The 25,427-nt window shown below is 41.7% G+C and overlaps 2 protein-coding genes across 3 annotated transcripts in view; one reads left to right on the forward strand and one right to left on the reverse strand.

Moving 5' to 3' along the window:
* The first annotated feature begins 353 nt into the window (after window positions 1-353).
* Window positions 354-15,805, forward strand: LOC306872605 (gap junction alpha-5 protein-like). Of its 2 annotated transcripts, XM_079421230.1 has the most exons (3): window positions 366-487; window positions 586-1,205; window positions 12,791-14,974. In XM_079421230.1, exon 3 carries the CDS (start codon window positions 12,807-12,809, stop codon window positions 13,917-13,919), a length of 1,113 nt encoding a protein of 370 aa, XP_079277356.1. In that variant the 5' UTR covers window positions 366-487; window positions 586-1,205; window positions 12,791-12,806; the 3' UTR covers window positions 13,920-14,974. The 2 variants fall into 2 exon arrangements, with proteins under 2 accessions (XP_079277355.1, XP_079277356.1); XM_079421229.1 differs by having other exon boundaries at window positions 354-1,205; window positions 12,791-15,805.
* A 266-nt stretch (window positions 15,806-16,071) lies between these two features.
* The window catches only part of LOC306872604 (B-cell CLL/lymphoma 9 protein-like), a 50,712-nt gene continuing 41,356 nt past the window's right edge, over window positions 16,072-25,427 (reverse strand). Inside the window, exons 6-11 of the mRNA XM_079421228.1 lie at window positions 23,498-23,608; window positions 23,051-23,210; window positions 22,079-22,178; window positions 19,664-21,965; window positions 18,798-19,082; window positions 16,072-18,694 (exon numbers count right to left, since the gene is read on the reverse strand). Of these exons, the coding sequence (XP_079277354.1) occupies window positions 17,577-18,694; window positions 18,798-19,082; window positions 19,664-21,965; window positions 22,079-22,178; window positions 23,051-23,210; window positions 23,498-23,608 (4,076 nt within the window). The 3' untranslated portion in view covers window positions 16,072-17,576. The remainder of the gene's footprint in view (window positions 18,695-18,797; window positions 19,083-19,663; window positions 21,966-22,078; window positions 22,179-23,050; window positions 23,211-23,497; window positions 23,609-25,427) is intronic.

The raw sequence follows: 25,427 nt of genomic DNA on the forward strand, positions 1-25,427 counted from the left end.
CATGATGCTGGTTTATGAAAAAACAGGCTTAAAGCATTAATAATACCTGAGTTAGAGGCACATATTTAAAAATATAAAATAAACTGAAAGCAAAATAAGTTGAGTGGTGTGAACCTTCTAGAGCTCAAAATAATAATGGAGACTACAAGCCTGAGTTGAATCCCCATTGTTTCTCAATACAATCTCACTTTCCTTCCTGATGAGGAGATATTCCTTCAACTAAAATAGAGTGGCAGTCCGGCATTGTGAGAAGAGAGCAGGAGGAGGAGTAGAAGGAGGTGGCGAGGGAAAGGGAGGGAAAGGGAGGGAAAGGAGGTGGTGCTGCTCTGGTGGTATTTCTTAACATGTCCTTTGAGTGTGAGGGCACTTCCAGATTGTCCATGATGGCCCGCTAGCAGCTGTTTCTGATTATCAGCAAGTCTGTAATCTGTCATCCCCTGACACTGAGAGGACAAGGACTCATCTAAAGAGAAAACTGAATTGATTGGTTTGTTTTACACTAGACATATCTTAAGATTCATTCTGGGGTGAAACAACAGAGGTGAACATCTATAAAGACATTCATCTTTCCTTTCTCAAACACAGAGACTGTGGACGGCTAGAAACTACCACAGCGAGTCATCCATCAATTCCAGCTTTATCTTTGAAGGAGACGGCTTACATTTTGTCAACTGGCGTAATAAAGAGTCAATCTTCACCATCAGTCTGTGGAATATACCGATGACAAGTGAACAAGAAGCAATCTGTCTGCAAACAGCCTTGTGTCCACAACTCGACCTTGTCAGGAAAATACAACAGGAAGAAAAAGAACTGCAGTTCAATCACCTTATTCCCACTGAGGTGTCAACATACCTCCTTCAGCTCTTCAGCATCAACAGTCTGACTCCATTCTAGATCGTTCAGTCAGGATCATTCATCAGAAACACTCTAATCACAGAACATATGAACAGAACCATATATCAAAGTAAAGCTTCGGCTGAAGTTTGAAGGCCTCTGAGGCTCGGTGACTGTCAGCCAGCCAAGGAGTTCTGGCAACTAATCGCACATCCTAAAAGCAGAAGAGACAGGAAGTGTTCACAGGTAAAGAGGCAGAGGGATCAAGAATCTGTCAAGATTCATCTCTAAACAGCCATCAGTTGACAGAGAGACAAACGCACACCTGTCGGATCTTTTACAGACACCTGTTGGTCCACAACTATTAAAAGGTATGTAAAGCATTATATACACACATTTTGTTTAAAAAAATATTATTGAATGAATGGAAATGTCTTCAATATGCCTGAAATTGAATATATGTGACCCTGGACCACAAAACCAGTCATAAGTAGCATGGGTATATTTGTAGCAATAGCCAACAATACATTGTATGGGTCAAAATTATAGATTTTTCTTTTATGTCAAAAATCATTAGGATATTAAGTAAAGATCATGTTCCATGAAGATATTTTGTAAATTTCCTACTGTAAATATATCAAAACTTAATATTTGATTAGTAATATGCATTGCTAAGAACTTCATTTGGACAACTTTAAAAGCGATTTTCTCAGTATTTAGATTTTTTTGCACCCTCAGATTCCAGATTTTCAAATAGTTGTATCTCATCCGAATATTGTCCGATCCTAACAAGCCATACATCAATGGTAAGCTTATTTATTTGATCAAATAAAAAAGTATCCCAAAGTACTTGTCCTGTGTAGTAAAACTGGTAATATCATCATATTAAGAAACTGTTAACATGGAGCAACTTTTTATTATAATAAAAGTATATTATATATATTAGTAATACATACTGTGTATTAATTTTATGATAATAAATTATACGCTCTCTCTCTATTATATATATATATTATATATATACAGTGCCAGGGACGTGCAGACATTTTGAGGGGCAGGGGCTCAAGTGGAAAAAAGGGCACTTTTCATATTAATTTCATTATTTTCTAAACAAAACACTAAATATATTAGGGGTGTGCGATATTGACAAAAAATATATCAATATTTTCTGGAATTGTATCGATAACGATAATTAGAGAATATTTTGCTGAGTGTGTTATTGTGCTGATATCTTCAGGACTACCGTGGACAGCTACAACTCCTAAAGTGTTTGATATTCTGCATATTCTGTGGTGATCAGTTCACAGCAGTGGTAGAAATTAATCTTTTCCAATTAGTTTAAATGTATTTATTTTTTTACCTGTGAAAGAACGCACACTATGGTAGCTGATGTTAGCAAGGCAAAGTAACTATATTTGCCTTTTGTCTTTTGGATAATTAGCTGTAAATTCAAGGCACAGGTAGCTAGTCTTTTGTTTATCACCACCAACCTCCACACCAAGATAAACACAACTGGAGAGGGAGGCAGGGCTTCACTTCTGCGGTTCTCTGCCTGTCTGTGATGTGCATGTGCCGATCAATGTGTGTGACACTGCTGTGCTGCGCGCGCCTGCGCCGAGACGCGGAGGGGAGAAAGGCATCGGAACTCGACAGAGTCTCAGCATTTTCTGACCCGACCTGATATTTGGATTTTTTTATTTGTTTGACAGGGAAAGCTGTGCGCAAATAGAAACAAACACGCATACATACAGTTCCTTCTCAAAAAATTAGCATATTGTGATAAAGTTCATTATTTTCTGTAATGTACTGATAAACATTAGACTTTCATATATTTTAGATTCATTACAACACAACTGAAGTAGTTCAAGCCTTTTATTGTTTTAATATTGATGATTTTGGCATACAGCTCATGAAAACCCAAAATTCCTATCTCAAAAAATTAGCATATCATGAAAAGGTTCTCTAAACGAGCTATTAACCTAATCATCTGAATCAACTAATTAACTCTAAACACCTGCAAAAGATTCCTGAGGCTTTTAAAAACTCCCAGCCTGGTTCATTACTCAAAACCGCAATCATGCGTAAGACTGCCGACCTGACTGCTGTCCAGAAGGCCATCATTGACACCCTCAAGCAAGAGGGTAAGACACAGAAAGAAATTTCTGAACGAATAGGCTGTTCCCAGAGTGCTGTATCAAGGCACCTCAGTGGGAAGTCTGTGGGAAGGAAAAAGTGTGGCAGAAAACGCAGCACAACGAGAAGAGGTGACCGGACCCTGAGGAAGATTGTGGAGAAGGACCGATTCCAGACCTTGGGGGACCTGCGGAAGCAGTGGACTGAGTCTGGAGTAGAAACATCCAGAGCCACCGTGTGCAGGCGTGTGCAGGAAATGGGCTACAGGTGCCGCATTCCCCAGGTCAAGCCACTTTTGAACCAGAAACAGCGGCAGAAGCGCCTGACCTGGGCTACAGAGAAGCAGCACTGGACTGTTGCTCAGTGGTCCAAAGTACTTTTTTCGGATGAAAGCAAATTTTGCATGTCATTCGGAAATCAAGGTGCCAGAGTCTGGAGGAAGACTGGGGAGAGGGAAATGCCAAAATGCCTGAAGTCCAGTGTCAAGTACCCACAGTCAGTGATGGTCTGGGGTGCCATGTCAGCTGCTGGTGTTGGTCCACTGTGTTTTATCAAGGGCAGGGTCATTGCAGCTAGCTATCAGGAGATTTTGGAGCACTTCATGCTTCCATCTGCTGAAAAGCTTTATGGAGATGAAGATTTCATTTTTCAGCATGACCTGGCACCTGCTCACAGTGCCAAAACCACTGGTAAATGGTTTACTGACCATGGTATTACTGTGCTCAATTGGCCTGCCAACTCTCCTGACCTGAACCCCATAGAGAATCTGTGGGATATTGTGAAGAGAAAGTTGAGACGCAAGACCCAACACTCTGGATGAGCTTAAGGCCGCTATCGAAGCATCCTGGGCCTCCATAACACCTCAGCAGTGCCACAGGCTGATTGCCTCCATGCCACGCCGCATTGAAGCAGTCATTTCTGCAAAAGGATTCCCGACCAAGTATTGAGTGCACAACTGAACATAATTATTTGAAGGTTGACTTTTTTTGTATTAAAAACACTTCTTTTATTGGTCGGATGAAATATGCTAATTTTTTGAGATAGGAATTTTGGGTTTTCATGAGCTGTATGCCAAAATCATCAATATTAAAACAATAAAAGGCTTGAACTACTTCAGTTGTGTTGTAATGAATCTAAAATATATGAAAGTTTAATGTTTATCAGTACATTACAGAAAATAATGAACTTTATCACAATACGCTAATTTTTTGAGAAGGACCTGTATATACATAGGCCTATATTCATTTATTAAAAATAAAAAAATAAATAAAAATAAAAAAATAAGAAAACTCTCCAGAAAAAAGGGCAGTTTCTCTCGAGGAACAAAAAGGGCAGGTGCTCCAGAACTCTTTTATGTCTATGTTTGCACGTACCTGTACAGTGCCCTCCATAAGTACTGGAACAGTAAAGAAAAAATTGCTCTGTTGGCTGTGGAGTAAAGACATTTGCAAATATGATTAAAAGATGAATATGAGACAAAACTACAGAATATCACATTTTATTATTACCCGTTTCAACACATACATGTTTTACCAAATAAAAAGAACAGCACTTTTAGAGTTCATCCCACTCATTGATGTGAGCATAAGTATTGGGACAGTTGAACATAAGGCAGATATAAAAGATTAAAAGCTATTATTTAGTTGCAGATCCCTTGCGCACAATCACAGCAGTGAGTCTGTGACCCATAGACATCACCAGACTCTTGGTCTCATCCTTTGAAATACTTTTCCCAGCCTTTAATGCAGCCAATCCCAATTGTTGCTTGTTTTGGGGAGTTTCTGCCTTTCCTCTCCTCTCCAGCTGGTGAAATTCATGTTCAATCAGATTTAAATCTGGAGATTGACTTGGGCAATCTAAGACTTTCCATTTCTTTGCCCTTATAAATTCCTTGACTGAACTGGCAGGGTGTTTTGGGTCATTGTCTGGCACCGCAGATGGCAGCTACTGTGCTTTGCTCTTCAGTGTTTGTAGTTTTTGTTTGTTTTTCCTGTTTTTTGTTTCTCAAATACGATCAGTTTTACCAGGGATGCCCTGCTGAGCATTCGGCAGAACACACCACAAAATCTTTTACCGAATTTTGACTATTCGGATGTTTTGCTGGACATTGTAGTTGGCGGAGCAGTAGCTCTGTTACAGTTACAAGACACCATCCCCCAGCACTTTGGAGAATCAACAACTAGCAGACGACTTGAAGACTTGAACGAGTTTTATTGCAGGTTTGAAAACTCACCCCACACCCGCTCTGAACACCACTCCACACAACCATTAACACCTCCAGCAACCCCCCTCCCCCCCACCTACAACTCAGATAAGTGAAGATGACGTGTGCCAGGTCTTCAGAAAGAACAAAAGAAGACAAGCACCAGGCCCAGACGGTGTGCCACCACCCTAAAAATCTGTACTGAACAGCTGGCCCCAATCTTCAACAGATCACTGGAGCTGTGCGAAGTCCCCTCATGCTTCAAACGTTCCACTATCATCCCGTCCCAAAGAAACCCAAAATTACTGGATTAATGACTACAGACCTGTGGCTCTAATGTCTGTGGCCATGCAATCATTTGAAAGACTGGTTTTGGCTTATCTGAAGGACATCACTGGACACTTACTGGACCCCCTGCAGTTTTCCTACAAAGCAAACAGGTCTGTGGATGATGCAGTCAACATGGGACTGCACTTCATCCTGCAGCATCTGGACAGACCAGGGACTTATGTGAGGATCCTGTTTGTGGACTTCAGCTCCACTTTTAACACCATCATCACGGAAACCCTTCAGAATAAACTGACACAGCTCTCCAACCCCACCACTGTCTGTCAGTGGATCAACTTCCTGACAGACAGGCAGCAGCTAGTGAGGCTAGGAAAATTCACATCCAACACCTGCACCATCAGCACTGGAGCTCCTCAGGGCTGCATTCTCTCCCCACTGCTCTTCTCCCTCTACACCAATGACTGCACATCTAAAGACCCCTCTGTCAAGCTCCTGAAGTTTGCAGATGACACCACACTGATCGGCCTCATTCAGCATGGTGACGAGTCTGCTTACATGCAGGAGGTTAAGGAGCTGGCTGTATGGTGCAGTCTTAACAACCTGGGCCCGTATTCATGAAAAATCTTAGTGCTAAGAGTTGAGAAAAAAAAGTAATTCAGAAAGCATCTTAACCCTTAAAAGAGGTCTTAAGGTCCAACATTGTTAGGAGTACGGACAAGGACTTTTAAGGGGCTTAAGAGTTTCTTTAGCAGCGGAGAAAATGGACGAAACATGAAGAGGGAGAAGAAATGTGTTGCACACAATGCATGACAGGGAGTTAATAAGACGCTACACATTAGATCATGCAGGGATCATGTTCGTGACCAATCTTATTAAAGACATGCTAACATCTCCGACACCATGCTGAAATGCCATAGCGCCAGAAATGGACGTAATCACTACATTAACATATTTGGCAACTGGAAAAATCCAACTATGCAGCAGTGATGATTTGGGTCTGTTACAGCACTTATTAGGCAATGTCTCTGTTCATTTCCTATAAAACACGGTAAGTATGACAGCATGGTAAATAAAAAATAAAGAATATATATACATATATAATGTGTGTGTGTGTGTGTGTGCGTGTGCATGTTTATGTGGTTTATGAGGACACAAATTTGCATAATGACATGGGTATGACAGAGGCATTACAATATGAAGGTGGTTTATGAGGACACTGCCTATGTCCCCGTAATTCAAAAGGCTTATAAAAAAAACATAGTAAATGGTGTTTTTTTGAAAATCTAAAAATGCACAAAGTCTCCTGTGAGGGCTAAGTTTAGGTGTAGGGCAATAGCACACACAGTTTGTTCAGTATAAAAACCATTACGCCTATGGAGAGTCCCCATAAACCACAAAAACCAACGTGTGTGTGTGTGAGAGAAAGAGAGAAAAAGCGAGAGGAAAAGTGAAGGCTTATAATATACCTTACTCTTAAAAGCACTCTTTTATTTCCTTCTTGACAACCAACCAATCCCAGTTTTCAAAAGACTGTGTCATTCCTAGCATCGGGGTCAACCCCGCCTCCTCACTAAGATAAAAGTTTTTGTCTTTTCCTTGCTCACAGTTGCTCTCAGATTGGTCCTGAATCACTCTTAAGCTAAGACTCCTAGTTAGACATTTTTAAGCTAAAATAGGAGCTCTCTGAGAGGATTCTTAGAATCTTTATGAATACGGGCCCTGGAGCTTAACGCTCTCAAAACTGTGGAGATGATTGTGGACTTCAAGAGAAACCCCCCTGCACTCCCCCCACTCACCATCATGAACAGCACTGTGACTGCAGTGGAGTCATTCAGATTCCTGGGCACCACAATTTCTCAGAACCTGAAGTGGGACATTCACATTGAGTCTATTGTCAAAAAGGCCCAGCAGAGGTTGTACTTCCTTCGCCTGCTGAGGAAGTTCAACCTGCCACAGGACTTACTGAAACAGTTCTACTCTGCCATCATTGAATCAATCCTCTGCACTTCAATAACTGTCTGGTTCAGCTCAGCTACCAAATCTGACCTCAAAAGACTACAGAGGACTGCTGAGCGAATCATTGGTACAACCCTCCCCACTCTCCAAGAACTGTACTTATCCAGAGTGAGCAGAAGGGCTGGTAAAATCACTCTGGACCCCCTCACATCCAGCACACGCCCTCTTTGAACTGTTACTGTCTGGTCGACGCTACAGAGCTCTGAGCAAGAACGACCAGACACAGGAACAGTTTCTTCCCTCACGCAATCCATCTCATGAACACTTGACAATAAACGTGGAACACACAACTCTATTATACATTATTTATTCACCAAACGTACTTATTATTTTTTTAATTTCAAATTTGCACATATCAGACCTGTACACACATAATTTTCTATATTATATATTGTGTTTTTGCTGTTTTGTACATTGCCTATTTGGATATTTGGATATTATTCTTTAAATATCTGCCCTGTTGCTGTCTTTCTGTTGCACTGTGGAGCTTCTGTTACTATAACAAATTCCTCGTATGTGTAAATATACTTGGCCAATAAAGCTCATTCTGATTCTGATATGAAGCACTTCCCAATGAATCTGGTGGCATTTTCTTGAATATCGGCTGAGGAAGCAACAGTAGTTGATGACAGACAAATAAAGGTTGTGGAAATGAACCCTAAAAAAACTGTCCTCAGGAGACTTTGACACAGAATTACAGACGCTACACAGCAAGATGCAAACCTCTGACCAGCACCAAAAATAGAAAGGCAAGATTAAAGTTTGCAAAAAAGCACAAAGGTGAGCCAGAAGAGTTTTGGAACTGTGTTTATGGACCGATGAGACAAAGATGAACCTTTATCTAAGTGATGGGAAAGCAAAAATGTGGAGAAAAAAAGGGAACTGCAAATGATCCCAAGCATACAGCCTCATCTGTAAAGCATGGTGGAGGTGGTGTCATGGCATGGGCATGCATGGCTGCCTCTGGAACAGGCCCTCTCAACTTTACTGATGACTTATTGTATGATGACAGTAGCAGAATGAATTTGGAAGGGTACAAAACCATCTTGCCTACCAATATTCAAGAAAATGCCACCAGATTCATTGGGACGTGCTTCATATTGCATCAGGACAATGACCCAAAACACCCTACCAGTTCAGTCAAGGAATTTATAAGGGCAAAGAAATGGAAAGTCTTAGATTGCCCAAGTCAATCTCCAGATTTAAATCTGATTGAACATGAATTTCACCAGCTGGAGAGGAGAGGAAAGGCAGAAACTCCCCAAAACAAGCAACAATTGGGATTGGCTGCATTAAAGGCTGGGAAAAGTATTTCAAAGGATGAGACCAAGAGTCTGGTGATGTCTATGGGTCACAGACTCACTGATGGGATTGCGCGCAAGAGATCTGCAACTAAATAATAGCCTTTACTCTTTTATATCTGCCTTATGTTCAACTGTCCCAATACTTATCCTCACATCAATGAGTGGGATGAACTCTAAAAGTGCTGTTCTTTTTATTTAGCAAAACATGTATGTGTTGAAACGGCTAATAATAAAATGTGATATTCTGTAGTTTTGTCTCATATTCACCTTTTAATCATATTTGCAAATGTCTTGACTCTACAGCCAACAAAGCAATTTTTTCTTTACTGTTCCAATACTTATGGAGGGCACTGTATGTAGCTAGCAGGCTTTCTTTATTGTGCCGTCTGCCACAGTGCTGACTCCGACAGGACAAACAGAGGCCGGAAGAGCATGGTTCTCTTCTTGATTGCTGTTTATGCGGCTGTTTAGCAGCCCCCATCTCCAGATGCCCCTGCCACACAAAAAAAACTCCCACATTGTTCTCCTTTCCTCGGGTAAACAAGTGGAGAAGGGAGTAGGTCTCACCACCTTCCTCCTGAAAGTCTCCCTGACACAGAAATAGTGCAGAGCTCAACTAACTCATTAAGATAACTTGGTCAAGTATATACAGATCACAGATATCATAGTGCGATATGGGTATATATGGGCACGGTTGTGATTCGGCCATGGATAATCACTGCATGCCGATATACAGCAATATCTCACGGCTACGAGAGTGATATTGCATTTATACAACAGTTCGACAATTCAAATACATACTAAACAACAACGGAGTGTCTTTAAAAGCCCTCTTTTGTACAGAACTACTTCCGTCTGCAACGGATTGACTGTTTAACAGCTGAGCCCAAGCCTCTGTTAGTAATTTTAAAATGTCACTTTAAAACTAGTAACGAAGGAACGTTGAGTTTCTTCATTGAAAGCTTATTGTATTACTGTATTAAAAGCTCATTGTATTATGTAGAGTATTATGAGAGAGGACTGAGCGAGTGTGATTAACTTACCTGCATCTGATACAGCATTCATTCTTCAGCTCAGTCTCATATTCACAATAAATCATTAGTTTGAATGGCCGAGGTAAGTCTGCTCTCGGTGGGTTCATGAGCACAGAATAGCCGCTGGTGCCCTGGAGCTCAAATCCCCAAAAACATTGAAGCAAATTTTCTAACAGATGTTTTATTAACAAACTGCATATTTTAAGTCTAAATGAGTACATTCTTGCCCATATGAGTAGCAATGCAACGTTGCTCATTTATCAGCACGACTGAGATTTGGCTTTAGGCACAAGTCTGCAGGCCGTGGTGAATGGCTATGGACCTTCTGGATGCTAGTCTACACAACTACATTCTCACCTATAAACACTTAAACCTACATTCTGTGCCACGACAATGGTAGTATAGAGAGATTGAATTCACAGCACAATCTTAAGTGTGCCAATAACCTCTTTGGCCTCAGTGTCTTGAACCCAGCCAGTTTCCTTTCAAGTGCCTTGTAAGAGGGAAATTATATTTTTAGGATTGTTTCCTTAAAGGGGAGGGGAGCAAGACACACTTGTATAGAGACTCCGCAACATTCAGTCCATCTTTAAAGACGTGGTTCCCACATCTGATGCCAAACTGCCCTTCCCACTAATTGTTGACAACATGTGTGTATATAGAGAGACTGAATTCGCAGAATAACAATAGAAATAAATATTTGGGAATATAGGTACATCTTATAGGAATAAAACTCTGTAAAGAATAATGAATAGTCATTTGGTCATTACTGTATCAAAACAGTCATGAAGAAATGAGCTTATTCTTCTTTATGTGAACTTTAAAGGAGGAAGTTGATAAAGGCAGAAAACCTCCCTCCTTGCAGAAACGTATTCTTAAAATAATGCTGGTAGGGCATGAAGCTCCAGACTGATAAACTTCTGGCAGAGTGGGGGTCTGAATAAGGTCTGTTTACACAGTGCGTGTCTGCAGTTAAATTTGCATCCAAATATTTTCTCAATACTTCCCACAGACAAACTGTTCCTTAAACACACAGTCTTACCCAAGTTCTCACGTTAAAGCAATGAGAGTATTCTGGGCTCCCTCTTCCCATAAACCCCCTTGAGGACTGAGACTCTGATGCTAAACTTTGCATTAATCCAGAGGGAGAGAGAGTAAGACCAATAAAGCACATCGTCACGCTGTGTAATTGGTACATAAGTACCAACAAAATTAAAAAAGTCAAAAATCATACACGTTTATCCAGCATCACCCTGCCAATTGAACATTCCCATGACATTTAAATATGACAAGCTTTAGGACTTGAGTGTAGTCTTAAAGGAATAATTCACCCCAAAATGAAAATGTTGTCATCATTTACTCATCCTCATGTTGTTCCAAACCTGTATAAGTTTCTTTCTTATATGGAACACAAAAGAAGATAGAAGAACCAAAGAGTTGTTGGATACCCATTCACTTTCATTGTATGGAAAGAAATGCTATGGAAGTCAATACTTTATCTTCATTGATAGGCGATGTTACTTTGCTAAAATATTCACAGTTGCTTTAAAACGATAACAGGTAACGTTCAGCCATCAAATACCCAGAAAAGACAAATGCCACTAAATATCTACTTCTTTGCTTATTTTTAGCTGTAGGTTCCTTTTCCCAGACTCCCAGTACTTGAGTGTGTGGGAAAAGTTTGTATTGAATAACAGAAATCTACACACATAAACATAGCCCAAATATACAGTCGCTGCATGTTTGACATCTTTGTCCTTGTTTTATAACAGCATGAGAAGGCAGTGCAGTATATGATTATACTATGTAGCGCAGCGTTCGAAATAGCATACAACTAGCATTATTTATCCTATATCTTAATGTGGCAGAAACAATATCAATAGTATGATATTCTATGAAAATTGAAGGTTGGAACTGTGCGAAAGTCCGACCACAGTGCACAAGGCACTTAAACAGGCCTTAAATATTGTTACATTTTCAGTACATGCCTAAATTTTACTACACTATATTATTGTAAATAAGTACATGGAAGAAACTAGCATGAACTTTTAGGGGAATTTCATTGGTCAATAAGAATGGTGTGGCTGCAATTTAACCCAAAACAAACAATGCAAAATGCAATTATTGAAATACCATATTTGCAATTGTGTTAGAGCAGATAAATAGATAAAGTGAATGGTCATGTGATCCTAACATAGCAATCACCATGAAGAGGGACCACCCTAACGTAGAATAAAGTAGCTTTTGTAGGCAACGCATATGATTCGAATTACACTTTATCAAAAGTACTATTCAATTAATTTTGTAAATGTTTTTTTAAAAGTGGTTTAGAGCACCTCTAAATCATTTACACCTTTTAGCTGTTCTTCAACATGATTTTCTCATGGACAACAGTATTCAGGCCTATGCGAATTAGAAAAGGCCAATGCAAGTACATGAACACAAAACCTTCTAGCTGTGTATGTTTGATTTCACACATAATTAAAAAAAATTGGCAGAGCACAAATTTTGCTGAAGTGTTAGCACATTAGCATTAGCGTAAACTAGTATGGTAATTCTTAAATTTCAGGCCATGAAGACTAGTACAAGTTAGAGTAGTTAGTTTACCCAAAAATTAAAACACAGGACATCAGGAAAGTGAATTAAGTCTGTTGTCATCTGCAGTACACAATTTTTTGGTTACCATTGCCTTCCATTTTATGGACAAAAACCTTAGACATCACGCAAAATATCTTTATGTTCCACAGAAGAAAGTAAGTCACAGGTTTGGAATATGAGAAATTCCTTTTTAGGTTAAATATTCCTTTAAAGTTGGCATGTTTATATCTAGCCATCTCAATAACGATACTTTTGCCTCCTTTAGTACTAAGGTTTAGCACAACATGTATGTACAAACAGAAGGCATTAAATGTTACAGTTTGAAAGTATATTAGTAAAGGATAAGTTTTCCCTTCATTCACACTATTGTTTTTTCTCAGGCTCTTCTGATTAGTCATGGCTGACTGGAGTCTGCTGGGGAACTTTCTAGAAGAAGTCCAGGAACATTCCACCTCGGTGGGAAAGGTGTGGCTCACAGTTCTTTTCATCTTCCGGATCCTGGTCCTGGGCACGGCTGCAGAGTCCTCGTGGGGCGACGAGCAGGAAGACTTCACCTGCGACACGGAGCAGCCCGGTTGCGAGAACGTTTGTTATGATCAAGCTTTTCCCATTGCGCATATCCGCTTCTGGGTGCTCCAGATTGTATTCGTGTCCACACCTTCTCTCATCTACATGGGACAAGCTATGCACATTGTCCGCAGAGAGGAGAAGAGGAGGAAAGAGCAGGAAGATGAAGGAGCGCAAGGAGACAGAGATGGAGAGAAGTACCCAGAGGAAGACAAGAACTGTGGGAAGGAGGACGAAGGTGGAGGTGGGAAGTTGCAATTGAAGGGGGTTTTGCTACAAACGTACGTACTAAGCATCCTCATCCGCACTGTAATGGAAGTGATCTTCATCATAGTCCAGTACATGATCTATGGAGTCTTCCTTCATGTGCTCTACGTGTGTAAGGCCACTCCATGTCCGCATGCGGTTAACTGCTACATCTCGAGACCTACGGAGAAGAATGTGTTTATTGTGTTTATGCTGGCGGTAGCAGCTGTGTCGCTGTTGCTCAGTATTGTAGAACTCTATCATTTGGCGTGGAAGCAGTTTAAGGGTTGTTTGCAAAGATATAAGGCTTCCAAACAGCGACCGAATACACCATCCACAGTAGCTGCAGTCTCACCAAACCGAGCCTGCACTCCGCTTCCTGACTTCAACCAGTGCCTGACATCTCCACCGTCTTCCCCAACCATACAGACACATGCACACTCGCTTTTACACCCAACCTACCCACCTTTTCACAACCGGCTGGAGCACCAGCAAAACTCAGTGAACATGGTCACTGAACACCATCGAGGTCAGGACTATCTAGGTGTCAACTTCTTGAGCTTCTCACCTACAGAGACGCCCAACTCATGCGCCTCGCCTTCGTTTCTAAGCAGTGATTTTGTTGAGGACAAGCGAAGGTTTAGCAAGAGCAGCGGGACCAGCAGCCGCATGAGACCGGATGACCTTGCAGTGTAGTACTGACCAATCGAATCTGGAAAAGGGACATCTAGTGTGACTAGTCATAAATCTGCTACGTGATTTTGCACTTGACCTAACATTTACTTTATTGCTGTCTGATTGCCTGAGCCAGCATATCGGTTCACACATTTGCACAGATGCATAATGTGAGTGAGTGATGCATAAAGAAAAACATTTGACTTTATAAAAAAAAAAAAAAAAAAAAAAAAAAGTCAACATGAAACCAAGACATGTTATACTTAAATGCTTATCTTTATAATCTTTCAGCAAAATTCAGAAACTTCCTCGACCTCAGAAGCGCCTTTTGTTGCTTTGCATTTGGACTAATGCATTGGAAACAAAATCAAGCCAACGTTTTACTTTGAAATACACCATATTATACCACAGTTTCACTGTAATAATGCACTATAATGTATCGTTGCACAATGCACTGATGAGATGTTCGTCACTAACTCTGGATCTTTTTTTTCTCATTATTGCTAAATGAGATGTTTATGATATTTTATATTTGCCGATCTTATCAGTATGTAAATATTCTGGACTGCTGATAAGAAAATGAACGCATCTTTCTTCGTCAAACACATCTCTCAAACAGAAAATGGATGTTGAGCTAACCACTTAAATGGACTTTTTGCATTTTGAACACTTACTGTGACTTCACAACCCATTTTGATTGCGTACAAGACAGGACAATGGAGAGAGACATCAAATATTGAAAAAATTAAAACATTACTGTAAATCCAGGGACTGTCATAACAGGCCAGCCCTGAAGAAGCAGTTGCCTCTAATTTGATCAAACCAAATAATCCCGACAGTACAAGAGTGATTTAAACTGAAAATCTGGGGTGAAAAGCTCTTGAACTGAGCCCCAATTGTGTATACTTTGCCTGAAGATATGAAAGAAAAAGGAATGTAAAACAATGTTGCTGTTTTAGCCTTTGCAGTCATATTTCTAATTCCATTTGTAAAAACAGATGTGCTTGTTCTTAATTATGTATCATATTTGTGTTATTAATGCATACTGCAGTATAGATAAAATGAAAAGAAATGTCAGCTTATATACATACTTATAAAACCCCCTACCACTTACATATCAAATTACATCTAACCAATCATGTCACGGCTACCACTAGATGGCGCAATCACTCTCCACTACAATACAAAGCTGGCCAGTAGCCTAAACATGCACTCATCAGAATGCTCTGTGTAAGCTAATAGGTCATGTGTTGTTGTCCTGACACTGAAGTGCTTTACATTTTGTGCTAGTGGATAAATAGGGACCAAATAAGTGAACTAGTCTCCTTGCAGCAGCTGCTAAACCTCAGCTAAAATTAGCCATGCAATGGACACCATCAGTTCAAGAGCAATGTGCTGGATCATTATTGCACCTCAGCAAACATACATTTAGAAAGAATTTGCTAAAAAACACTGAGGTTTGTAATAGGACTGGTCCACTTACAGGAGAATCAAGCCACAGTCAGCCAAGCATGAACTCTCCACAAACAAATAAACAATTAGCATCAAAGACTGTGAGTGTAACTGCAAAGATACATAACTTAAAGTTGTTAATATTTGAAGTCAGATAATACACACTGAGATATGCCATTTTTTATGTACTTTACCTGTATCTGTAATTCTGCCATATGCATAAGGCTATATAGAATCTGTAAACGTAAATTTTTACATTTAATATTTTTTTACTAATTTGATTGTTTTAAATTAACAATAAGAGTGTAGTTTGAAGCTTTTCCATTAAAAAAATAAAAAATATATCAGAAATTGCAAAATGGAGATTTTCCATAAATCCAAAGTACTCACACATTTGTGATTTACCTGATGATTTTATGCAAAGCTAATTGCAATACAGGTAAAATGCACAGCTCAAAAAAGAACAAAAATCCCAGGGGTGATCACCTTGTGGAATTTACATTACAACATTCTAGTACCAAATTATATTTTTAAAAACTTGCTACACCCCCACTAAACCAGATTAAATATGTTACACTGCCAACTCAATCATACAAATAATAACAGATTCCAAATAATCATGTCTTGTTGGCTTTGTGCAACTGGTAGCCAAAAAAAGGAAAACATAACCTGCCACTAGGGGGCAGAGGAAGACCATTATTAGCCATGAGATACACACAAAGCCATTGACACTCTTTATACCAAACAATATATTTTATTTGTCGTCCAACACCACAGCCCAGCCTTAGGAAGTGGTTCAGTACCAAATTCAATGGAGTTACACATGACGAGCATCAACACAGGAGGGGCAGGGTCAAGAGGACAACCTATTAGCTTTTTTTCTGTTTTTGTTTTAATAATCATTTGTTTTCTACAAAAAAAGAAAGAAAAAGCCCACCCTCCAGTAGCTCAGATGTTGTCAACGCTGCACTGTATAGCTGTACACAGCCAAGCAATTAAAAAAACAAAACAAAAAACATCTTTTCAATGTATTCCGCAGTGGTGGCAAACAGCGACAGCCTGACTGAAGTCCTTGTCGGACAGACACTGATATGCAGACAGTAGCCTGAGCGTCACTGCAGAACTGAGTGCTGCTGGTTTATGGGGTTCAAAAATGCCCCTCCACAGTCACCCTCACCTGTACCCAGACCAGCTCACAGAGGTTTCTAAAACAGGAACGGAAGACCACACTGCATACATCTGATTACTGCTCCTACTGACTGTCAAAGTGTTTTTCTCTACAATTAAAAAAAAAAAGGAGAAAAGAAAAAACTTTATTCTTTACAGTTAATTCTTATTTGTGCTTTTTTTAATAATACTATGATCTGTATGAGGTCTTAGTTTGGTTTTATCATACACTGGAGTAGCAAAGAAAATTAAATTTAAAATATTCTGTACGCCCCACAGTACACAGTATTTTGTGGTGCTGTTGTGTCACCTACTGTCCACAAACAACCACTTCAATCCCCCCTTTACAAATGAAGACAAAAAAAAAAAACTATAGAAATCACTGGTAGAATCCCTTTAACAACACAAGTACAGTACACACATACAAAGAGCATTTCCTGTTTGGAGGGAAGTGATGCGATGAGATGTAAACATAAAGCCAAGACGGTGCACCTTGTGACAAAATGTTCCTTGACTTTTCCACTTTCATGTCTATTCTTTCAGTTCTTGGACTTTTTTTTTTCCAACAATCTTTCCTGGTTTCCAACCATGTATAAAAGTACAATGAAGCCCCTAAACGTTCATACTTGGTTTGCTGTAGACTTTATATGTGGCATCTTGTCCACAATGTCAAACAAATATCCTCGACGCAAGTCGGTCTTGTAAATTCCATATACATTCCCAAGTTGTCGAAAAAAAGTCCCTTCCAAACGGTGCTGGACCTGAGCCCAACTTTGAGGAAAGCACAATTAGCTTCTCACACTTCCGCCTGTTTAATGACATTACCAATGCAGAAGATTCCCTGTGAACACATCCATGTGTATGTGATGGACACCCATCAATGTTTAAGCTATAAACCTTGCTCTAACCAGGTGTCAGGGTGTGTGTGCGCACAGAAAATGTCCCGGTTTCCACACGTATCTGCTTGACAACAAAGAGTTTCTTTTTGTCTTTCATTTCAGAAGGTTTTTATTTCACAGGTTACACAGTTTCCCGACTGTTCATAACTGTAGTGGAGGCTCAAAACATTAAATTCCCAGGGTTCCCTGGGCCAGGGTTAAATCCCATGCCCATGTCTGCTGCCATTCCTCGAGGCCTCATCTGAGAAGGCATCATCATAGTCTGCTGAGGACCGCTCATCCCTTGTAGTGACATCATCATGTTAGGAGACCCCACAGGGCCAGGGTGGTTGTACATTGGCCGTTCCTTTCCTTGCATCATTCCAGGGCCTCCCATCATTCCTGGCTGCTGGCCAGGAGACAACATCCTGTGCTGTGGCCCCATCATACCCTGACCTATGAAACCTGGGGGTCTCATGGGATTGTGGCCTGGATTACCCATGGGCATGTCCTGTGGTCCCATATGTCCAGGGCCAGGAGGACCACCCATTCCCTGCATGGGGAGGCCCATCCTCGGATTGCCCTCACCCATCATCCCCTGCATTTGAGGAAATCCAGGTGGGCCAGACGGGTGTGGTGGCTTCCCACCAGGGGCGTCTCCACCACGAGGGAAGTAGGACAGAGTCTGGCTAGGCTTCTCAGAGGGGATAATTCGAGAGAGGTCAAACTCGGGGATACCTGACGCACCTGGTCGCATGACCTCATGTAAATCCGAGTCACTGAAGACACCCGGCATGTTATTAAACTCCTGGCCTCCTGGAGTGTTAGGTTTACACATACCTGGCTCACCACCAGGTCCATGAGGCATATTGCCCATCCTGCCCAACGGGCCCCCTTCTCCCTGGAAACCCATCCCGTGAGGGAAGCCACCCTGGTGCCCGGGACCATTGTGAGGAAAGGGGACCTGCTGTGGAGGTGACTGTCCTGGAGGGAAGCCCTGTCCTCGATGAGGAAGACCCATACGCCCCTGTGGCATCATGTGGTGGTTGCCCATGCCAGGGTCTTGGGAGACTGGGTTCATCATCATACCATGAGGCATCATGCCTGGACCCATAGGCCCAGAGTGAGGAGGCATATTGGGGCCCATGGGATTGGGCGAGGGCATCTGGTTTGGCATGCCATGGGAAAGTGGCTGGGAGCCCATAGCGTTCATCCCCATTGGGCTGAGGGAAGGCATGGGACCAGAAGAGTTGGGTGTCATCATTCGAGGATGACCTGGGTGATGGTTCACACCCATACCTACAAAGAGAACCAAAAGATTTTAATTTAGTGGAAAAGACCTCTAGAATATGCCAGCATAACCAAAACCTACTGCATTTTTGTTAACTCTTATAGACATTACCGGGCATGCTGTTGTTCATAGATGGCAGGTTTGGCGATCGAGCAGGCGGCGAGTCATCATCAGAGCTAGCCACGGTTTTGATTGCATCATGGTAGAGGGGCGTAGAACTGGGCATTGCGAACTTGGACATGCGGGACATCATGATGGAAAGAGGATTTTGGGATAACGTTGGCTCTGGGGGCATTGTGTAGGGGCTGCTGGATGGAAGACTTCCTGGCACATTCATGCCACCTGGCTGACTGGAGGAACTACTGGAGGGAGGAGCTGAGGGAGGAGGATTACCACCTGAGAAAAGAAGAGGAGAGAGGAGGTCAAGAGAAGAGAGGAGATGTAGGATATAGGAAGAAAAGCTTTTACCAATGACCTTTTATCTGACACATCTTAGGTCAATAGCTGTTAAAACATTACTAAAAAGATCCTGCTGTGTAACAGTATAATTAGCAGGAATAATTGAGACCACGTGAAAACAAAGTGCCAACTGACTGTCAACTAACTGTTATTACAGTATTAGTAGACTTCATGGTTAGGGTTAGTAGAGTAAGTTGTACTTACAAAATTACTTCAAGTCAGTAGAATGTCTGTTCAACATCCAATGTTGAGAAACCAATAAAATGTTTCAGCAGATATTAAGCAGATGGTCTACTAATACTCTAATGACTGGTGATTGACGTGTAGTTGCAAAGTCACCTATAGTCAACAAAATGTCTAAAGGGGACCAACAAAAAGTACCAACAGTGTTACATACCGATAAACAAAGACTCTCCACATAAAAATATGCCATATGCACACTGACTAAAAAGTAAACTTGTGTAACATACATAATGGCTAATAAAAGACATTTGTTTAGGCAGGAATTTTTATTGTACCTTGCTCTACACTGCCCATCATAGTTGGTGACGTCATACTAAGGGAAGGCTTGTTTTGAGGGATTCCTGGACTTTGCATGGGCGGCTTGGGTGATGACGTCCAGCCAGGGGAGGGGGCAGGAAGCGAAGGAGACTTCATATGGACAGGTGATGCCCCTGCTGAGCCCATCATGGGAGGAGACTTAATGGCTGCCGCTGCTGCTACTGCTGCCGCTGATGGTCCGCTTAGCATACCAGCCAGCTGGGACGGCGTCTGTGGAGACTTGAGGTTACCTGATGGTGAGCCCAGCATCGGCGACTGAACCTGCCGCAGTGTTGGTGACTTTAGCGGGTTGACATTGATGTTGGGCGAATTAGCGGGGCCAGACTGGACATTCAGGTCTGAGGGCTTGCGACTCATATTTCTCTGGCCAGGCGGAGGCCCTGAGCTGTTGGGAGCTTGGTTCGGTGGTAAAGGAGGCATGTGACTAAGACGACCATTTCCACCCACACTGCCTCCTCTTTGATCAGGTCCAAAGGGTGGCTCGCCTCTGGGACCTCTTGGATTTCCAGGGCCTTGGGGACCCATGCCAGGGAATTGTCGGCTGGGTCCCATGTTGATGTCTCCTGCATGGGTCTGGTCATGGAAAGGAGGCCCCTGCATCATTCTCTGTGAAGGAACTACATTGTCAGGCATTGGACCTCCACCTTGCCTCATCTTCATAATTTCCTCTGGACTAAGGTTCATTGGTGGATCTCTCATCTTAGGTGGTATCATCTGCAGGCTAGGACCCATGTTTACATTGAGGTTTCCAGGTCCCATGCCAAATTCATTCATGTCTCGACCAAGACCTTTCACAAACTCCATTCTTGAGGAGGGGCTCATGGGACCGTCACCTGGCATTCTGGGAAACATCATGCCACCTCCATTTCCAGGCTCCATGGGTCTTTGATTACCCATCATTCGATTCATCTCCATCATCATGCCAGGCGTCAGACCCATGCCTTGTTTATCACCCATACCTTGATGGAACATAGCTTCCTGTACAGACTGAGGATTAGGGAATCTTTCCACCCTTCCACCCGGACCTCCAAACATGCCTTGTCCAGGAGGGAATCCCCTCCCATCCCCCATTTTTGGCATATCATCAGGCCAGTTCATTCCAGGTCTGGGCATAGTATTGGGCCCTCCCTCCATGTCAGGGTTCATCATGCCAGGGAAGCCAGGCATCCTCTGCATGTGTGGATGCATCCCTCTGGGGCCCATGTTCATCTGGTCAGGGAATGGTTCAGGGCCACCAGGGCCCCACACCTCTCCAGGATTCATCTGGTAGGGTGGCGGTGGACCTCGCATCATTCCTCTAGGTCCACCCTGATGAAGCATCATGTCTCCCATTGGCCTATGCTGCATTTGTTCCTGTTTGCGCTTCTTCTCCTCATAGAAGTCTTGCTGCAGTTTTAGCCAGGCCATCTGCTCTGGGGTCATATGGTCTCCATGCTCTCCACCAGGACCTGGATGAGAGTTCATAAGTCCTGGACCTGGTGGAGGGGGTCCAAGATCATCTGGAGAAAAGGGCATGTCTCTAGGACCAGGTGGACCAAAGGGAGGCCCATCTGGACGTGGTCCTCCAGGACCACCTGGCTTCCCAAGGCTTTTTGACTGGGCTATCATGGCTTGGAGAGGCCCTTGTTCTATTTTCTTGGGTCCTCCTTCCATCATTGCAGAATTGGGCAGGGGTCCACCCATGTTCCCTTGGCCCATGACAGCCATGTCCTTATCATCTGGGAAGAGCATACGCTGTATATCACGTAAAGTCTGTAAGGAACGTTCCCTGTGTTCAAGTTGCTCTTGGGAAAGGCCCTCAGGGTTGTCCCCCATGCTAGACATGATTTCATGAGCCAGCTGCTGGTGGTGTTGAGCTGTGAGCTTGGCATCTGCCCCTTTAGGTAAATCTAGGGATGGGAAGCTCTGTGGAGGGCCAGCATTGGGAGGCTGGTTGGAGGCCTGGCTACCAGGTGTCCCTGCAGAGTTGCTACCATCGTGGGATCCAGCACCATCCTGTGGGCTACTGCTGGGGAGGCTCTTAGAGTCCATACCAGCTGAAGGTGCATTGTCTGGAGGCAGGCTAGTTGGTTTTGCCCCCTGGGTTGGTTGCTGAGGTTGGGTGGGTTGCGCTTGAGGTTGTTGCTGCTGCTGCTGGCCTGGCTGCGCTACTTTAGAGGCTGCTTGGTGGTTCTGATCACTGGCGAGAGATGAGGGCTGTTGCTGGGATGGAACTCCTTGCTGTTTAGTGTCACTTCTGAGGGACCCAATCTGATTGTTCTAAAACAGACAATAAAATAGAAATGTTTAACGCATCTGTGAAAATCTTGACATTTAGTAGCAAACATTCTTGACATTTAGTGTAATCACAATTCAGTGATGTCCTTTCTTACCAGGGGGAGCTGGGGCTTTCCACCCTTGCTATTAGAGATATTATTCATATGGTAAGTGATGATGTTGTCTACATGTCCCGTTATGACTGCATCTGCCGCCCTGAGATGGGAAGAAAACAGTCACAGTCAAAGCTTTGCATAACTCTTCTGACCAAAAGCAGTATTCACTTTAATATCTCATTTAAAACTGAAGTGTGCATTTATTTTCTCGTAAAACACTTACGCCAATCCCAGTTTAATATGTACAAACAACAGTTGTTTTTCTTGAAATCTGTAAGCAATCTGTATCTGTGGCACTACTATAAAATTGCTGTTTGTTTGAGCATGCCAAATATACAAACAAAGCAACACTGGCTCAAGCAATTTAAAAACTTTTTAGCAATTCTGTTCAGTGATGATCGTGGCACAGAAATCACACATTTCAGTTTTATTACAGAACATATTTATTTCACTACCACCACGTTACATGCTAGTAACGAGTACGGTGACTGTCCATAGCCACATTCACACCAGTGCTAGAAAAGGATAGACAAATAGTCACAAGAAATTGACACTAGGCTCAGTCCCATCTAGTGTGATGGGAGAGCAGTAATGGCACTGCTCTGTGGGAGACTTTCGTTATGGTCACAACATCTGACAAAGTTTCTGACACATCCTGTCACTAACATTTGGCATTCTAATATCTGCCATCTAAGAGACTAGTTTAGACAAACATCTTGCTGTCAGTGCTCAAACACTTTCATCTTTTACCACTACTACTTTTAGACATTTCTTAGCTCAGCAAAAAGGAAATACGAAAGAGAGAGATAGTGATAGAGGGATTTGCTTCTTTGAACTGACAAAACCATGGCACTGTGATTTAACAGAACAAATGCATTTTATCAGTGCACCCGAGGGTGCAAAGCGTTAGAACACGTTCACAATTATATTATGACAAGCACCATTTATAAAGAACAAACAGGAAATCTTTACTTGTTGGCCATCTCTGTGGTGAAGACGTAAACGACCTTTGACCCTGGTTTCTGCCCACTCCCCAATTCAGACGCTGTGCTCTGTCCTCCAACTGTATTATGGGTAGGCGTAGAAGCAGAAAGAGCAACTGGATCTGGCTTTATGTCAGCGGAGTTACAGTCTGTGCAAAACATAAGCAGCATTATAGATATGATCACATAGCATTAGCAACAATAAGATAACGTTGCCAATCACTCGGTTTCGTAATTTTTTTTTGCAGTAAGACTTAAAATGTCAATAGTTTGTAAATTGAATTTGTAATTACAACTCAATTTCTTATTAGTATTACATAATAAATCTGTGCCACAAGGTGACAATTATAATTTCATACCTACATTTTTTAAGAACTGTTCTACACTTTAAATGTATTTTATTATAAACAAAAAATGAAATGCAGAAAGCACATACTGAAGAATCCTGGGTCGTCTTCATCACTCTCTCCCCCTGAACACCAATCTGCACCGCTGTATGGCAACCGTCGCTCTCCAACACATAACCTTTTCGCTCTACTGCCCATTTCTTTAGAGAGACAGAAGAGTAAGATTACCATGATGTCCATGAAACAGTCAATGATTTCTACTGCTGGGAAGCACATTACTACTAAATTGCAGGGTTGTTTCTCAAACACATCGGTGGATAGAAAATGCAACAATATAATTCCTTATAAATTCCACATTTGCTCATGCCATGCTGACTAATCTAGGCTGTTCTGAAACTTTTAAAGGTGTCAAAGATGGCTTAAAACAGACTTTGGATAACTTGGAGCCAAAAATACACATTGCTCTCCAAAGAAAAAAATTTAAATAAAACTTTTCTTGGACAACATAGAAAGTTCTTAGTCACTATTAAATGCCATGAAACCACAGGCTCAAGTTTTAGAGAAGTGAAAGTACAATAAATGTATGCAACCCAGCCACTTACATTTCACCAATTATGAGGTCAAAAGTTTCAAAACCTCAATGCACACAGAAATTTAGAGTTACATAAACTCCTAGACAATGCACTTATAGCACTTTGTAAGTTTAAAGCACAAAAACACACTGTCAACACACAAGAGTTATAAATACAAACAAGTGAATTAGCTTTTGCATTTACATATACTTTCAAGACTGATATGATTACATTTTTTAACCACATTTTTTACGGGAAAAAAACAAAAACATTTATGGCCAGTTGTGCAGCCCAACAATAACATTACCAGCATCCAGGAGTTAAAAGGAACACCTACAACAATCAAAACAGCTGACCTCCAGTGAGGAGGAAGAAAAAATAATCACTGTCAGTTAGGGCCAGATCGAAAGTTAGGCAAATTAAAACTAAAGATAAATGTATGTAACTTCAGCTTCGAAATGACAGACAACGACCAAAAAAGGTAATTTGCAAGAGCTGCGTCACAACGCATATCAAGAGCTTATCGGTTCTGCTTTCAGTACTGGAGAAAATAAGATGTTTTTATTAGTAGGCTACATGAACGTTATCTTACACATTTTATCTCCCCAACATTTTAATTTGAAATAAATGTATGTTCGCTAATTCAGAAGACCGCACACACAGCCTGTGTCTTTGAATGCTTCTCATACTCGCTCCGCTCTGACCCACGCTGCGCGTCTCCCGGACGAGCCGCACACACGCAGCCGGTCTCTTGCCAATTTCACGTGGACGAAATGAAACATTCAGTACATTTCCCACTTGTTCTTAAAATCCCAAATACTTAAAAATGAATAAATCAGCCAGTGTAACATGTACTACTTTAATAATTGACTAAAGAAATACAGTTCTTGGGATGTAATCTAGCAGGTGGCAACCAATAGAACAGCAATTCCTATTGGAATAATGCCCAAAACAAAAAGGAATTTTGTATTGGTTTTTATGGAAACTATAAGAATTTCTGTGATGGTTTCTATTGTTTGTTTTTTCAGCAGGGTAATGATCCTCATACTGTGCTGCACATTATTGACAATATTGAGCTGAAGCTTGACTTTGCAAATTTAAAAAAAAAAAAAAAAATCACAATTTGATATTTTTCCCCAAATCGCACAGCCCTACTGTCAGTGTGAACAAGGTTTTAAAAAGACAATACAGTAGCACTATTGTTAGTGTCTATCCAGTTGGTTAGTTCCCAGACCACAACATCTCACTGAAACTAGGACACAGTCGGGTCAAAAGGGGAGATGTAAGACTTCCTGTGTACAGACATCACATACTGCTCAAACGGCAAGAGCAAACTCTCGACAGCTTGAACAAACACAAACATGCACACCAAACAGACTTACAAGCTGTCTCCCTGTGAGCATACAAGCACATTGGTACACAAAGAAAACCAAACAGGTTGCTTCTG

Source organism: Barbus barbus (genome assembly GCF_936440315.1).
Source record: "Barbus barbus genome assembly, chromosome: 7".
Taxonomy (NCBI): Eukaryota; Metazoa; Chordata; class Actinopteri; order Cypriniformes; family Cyprinidae; genus Barbus; species Barbus barbus.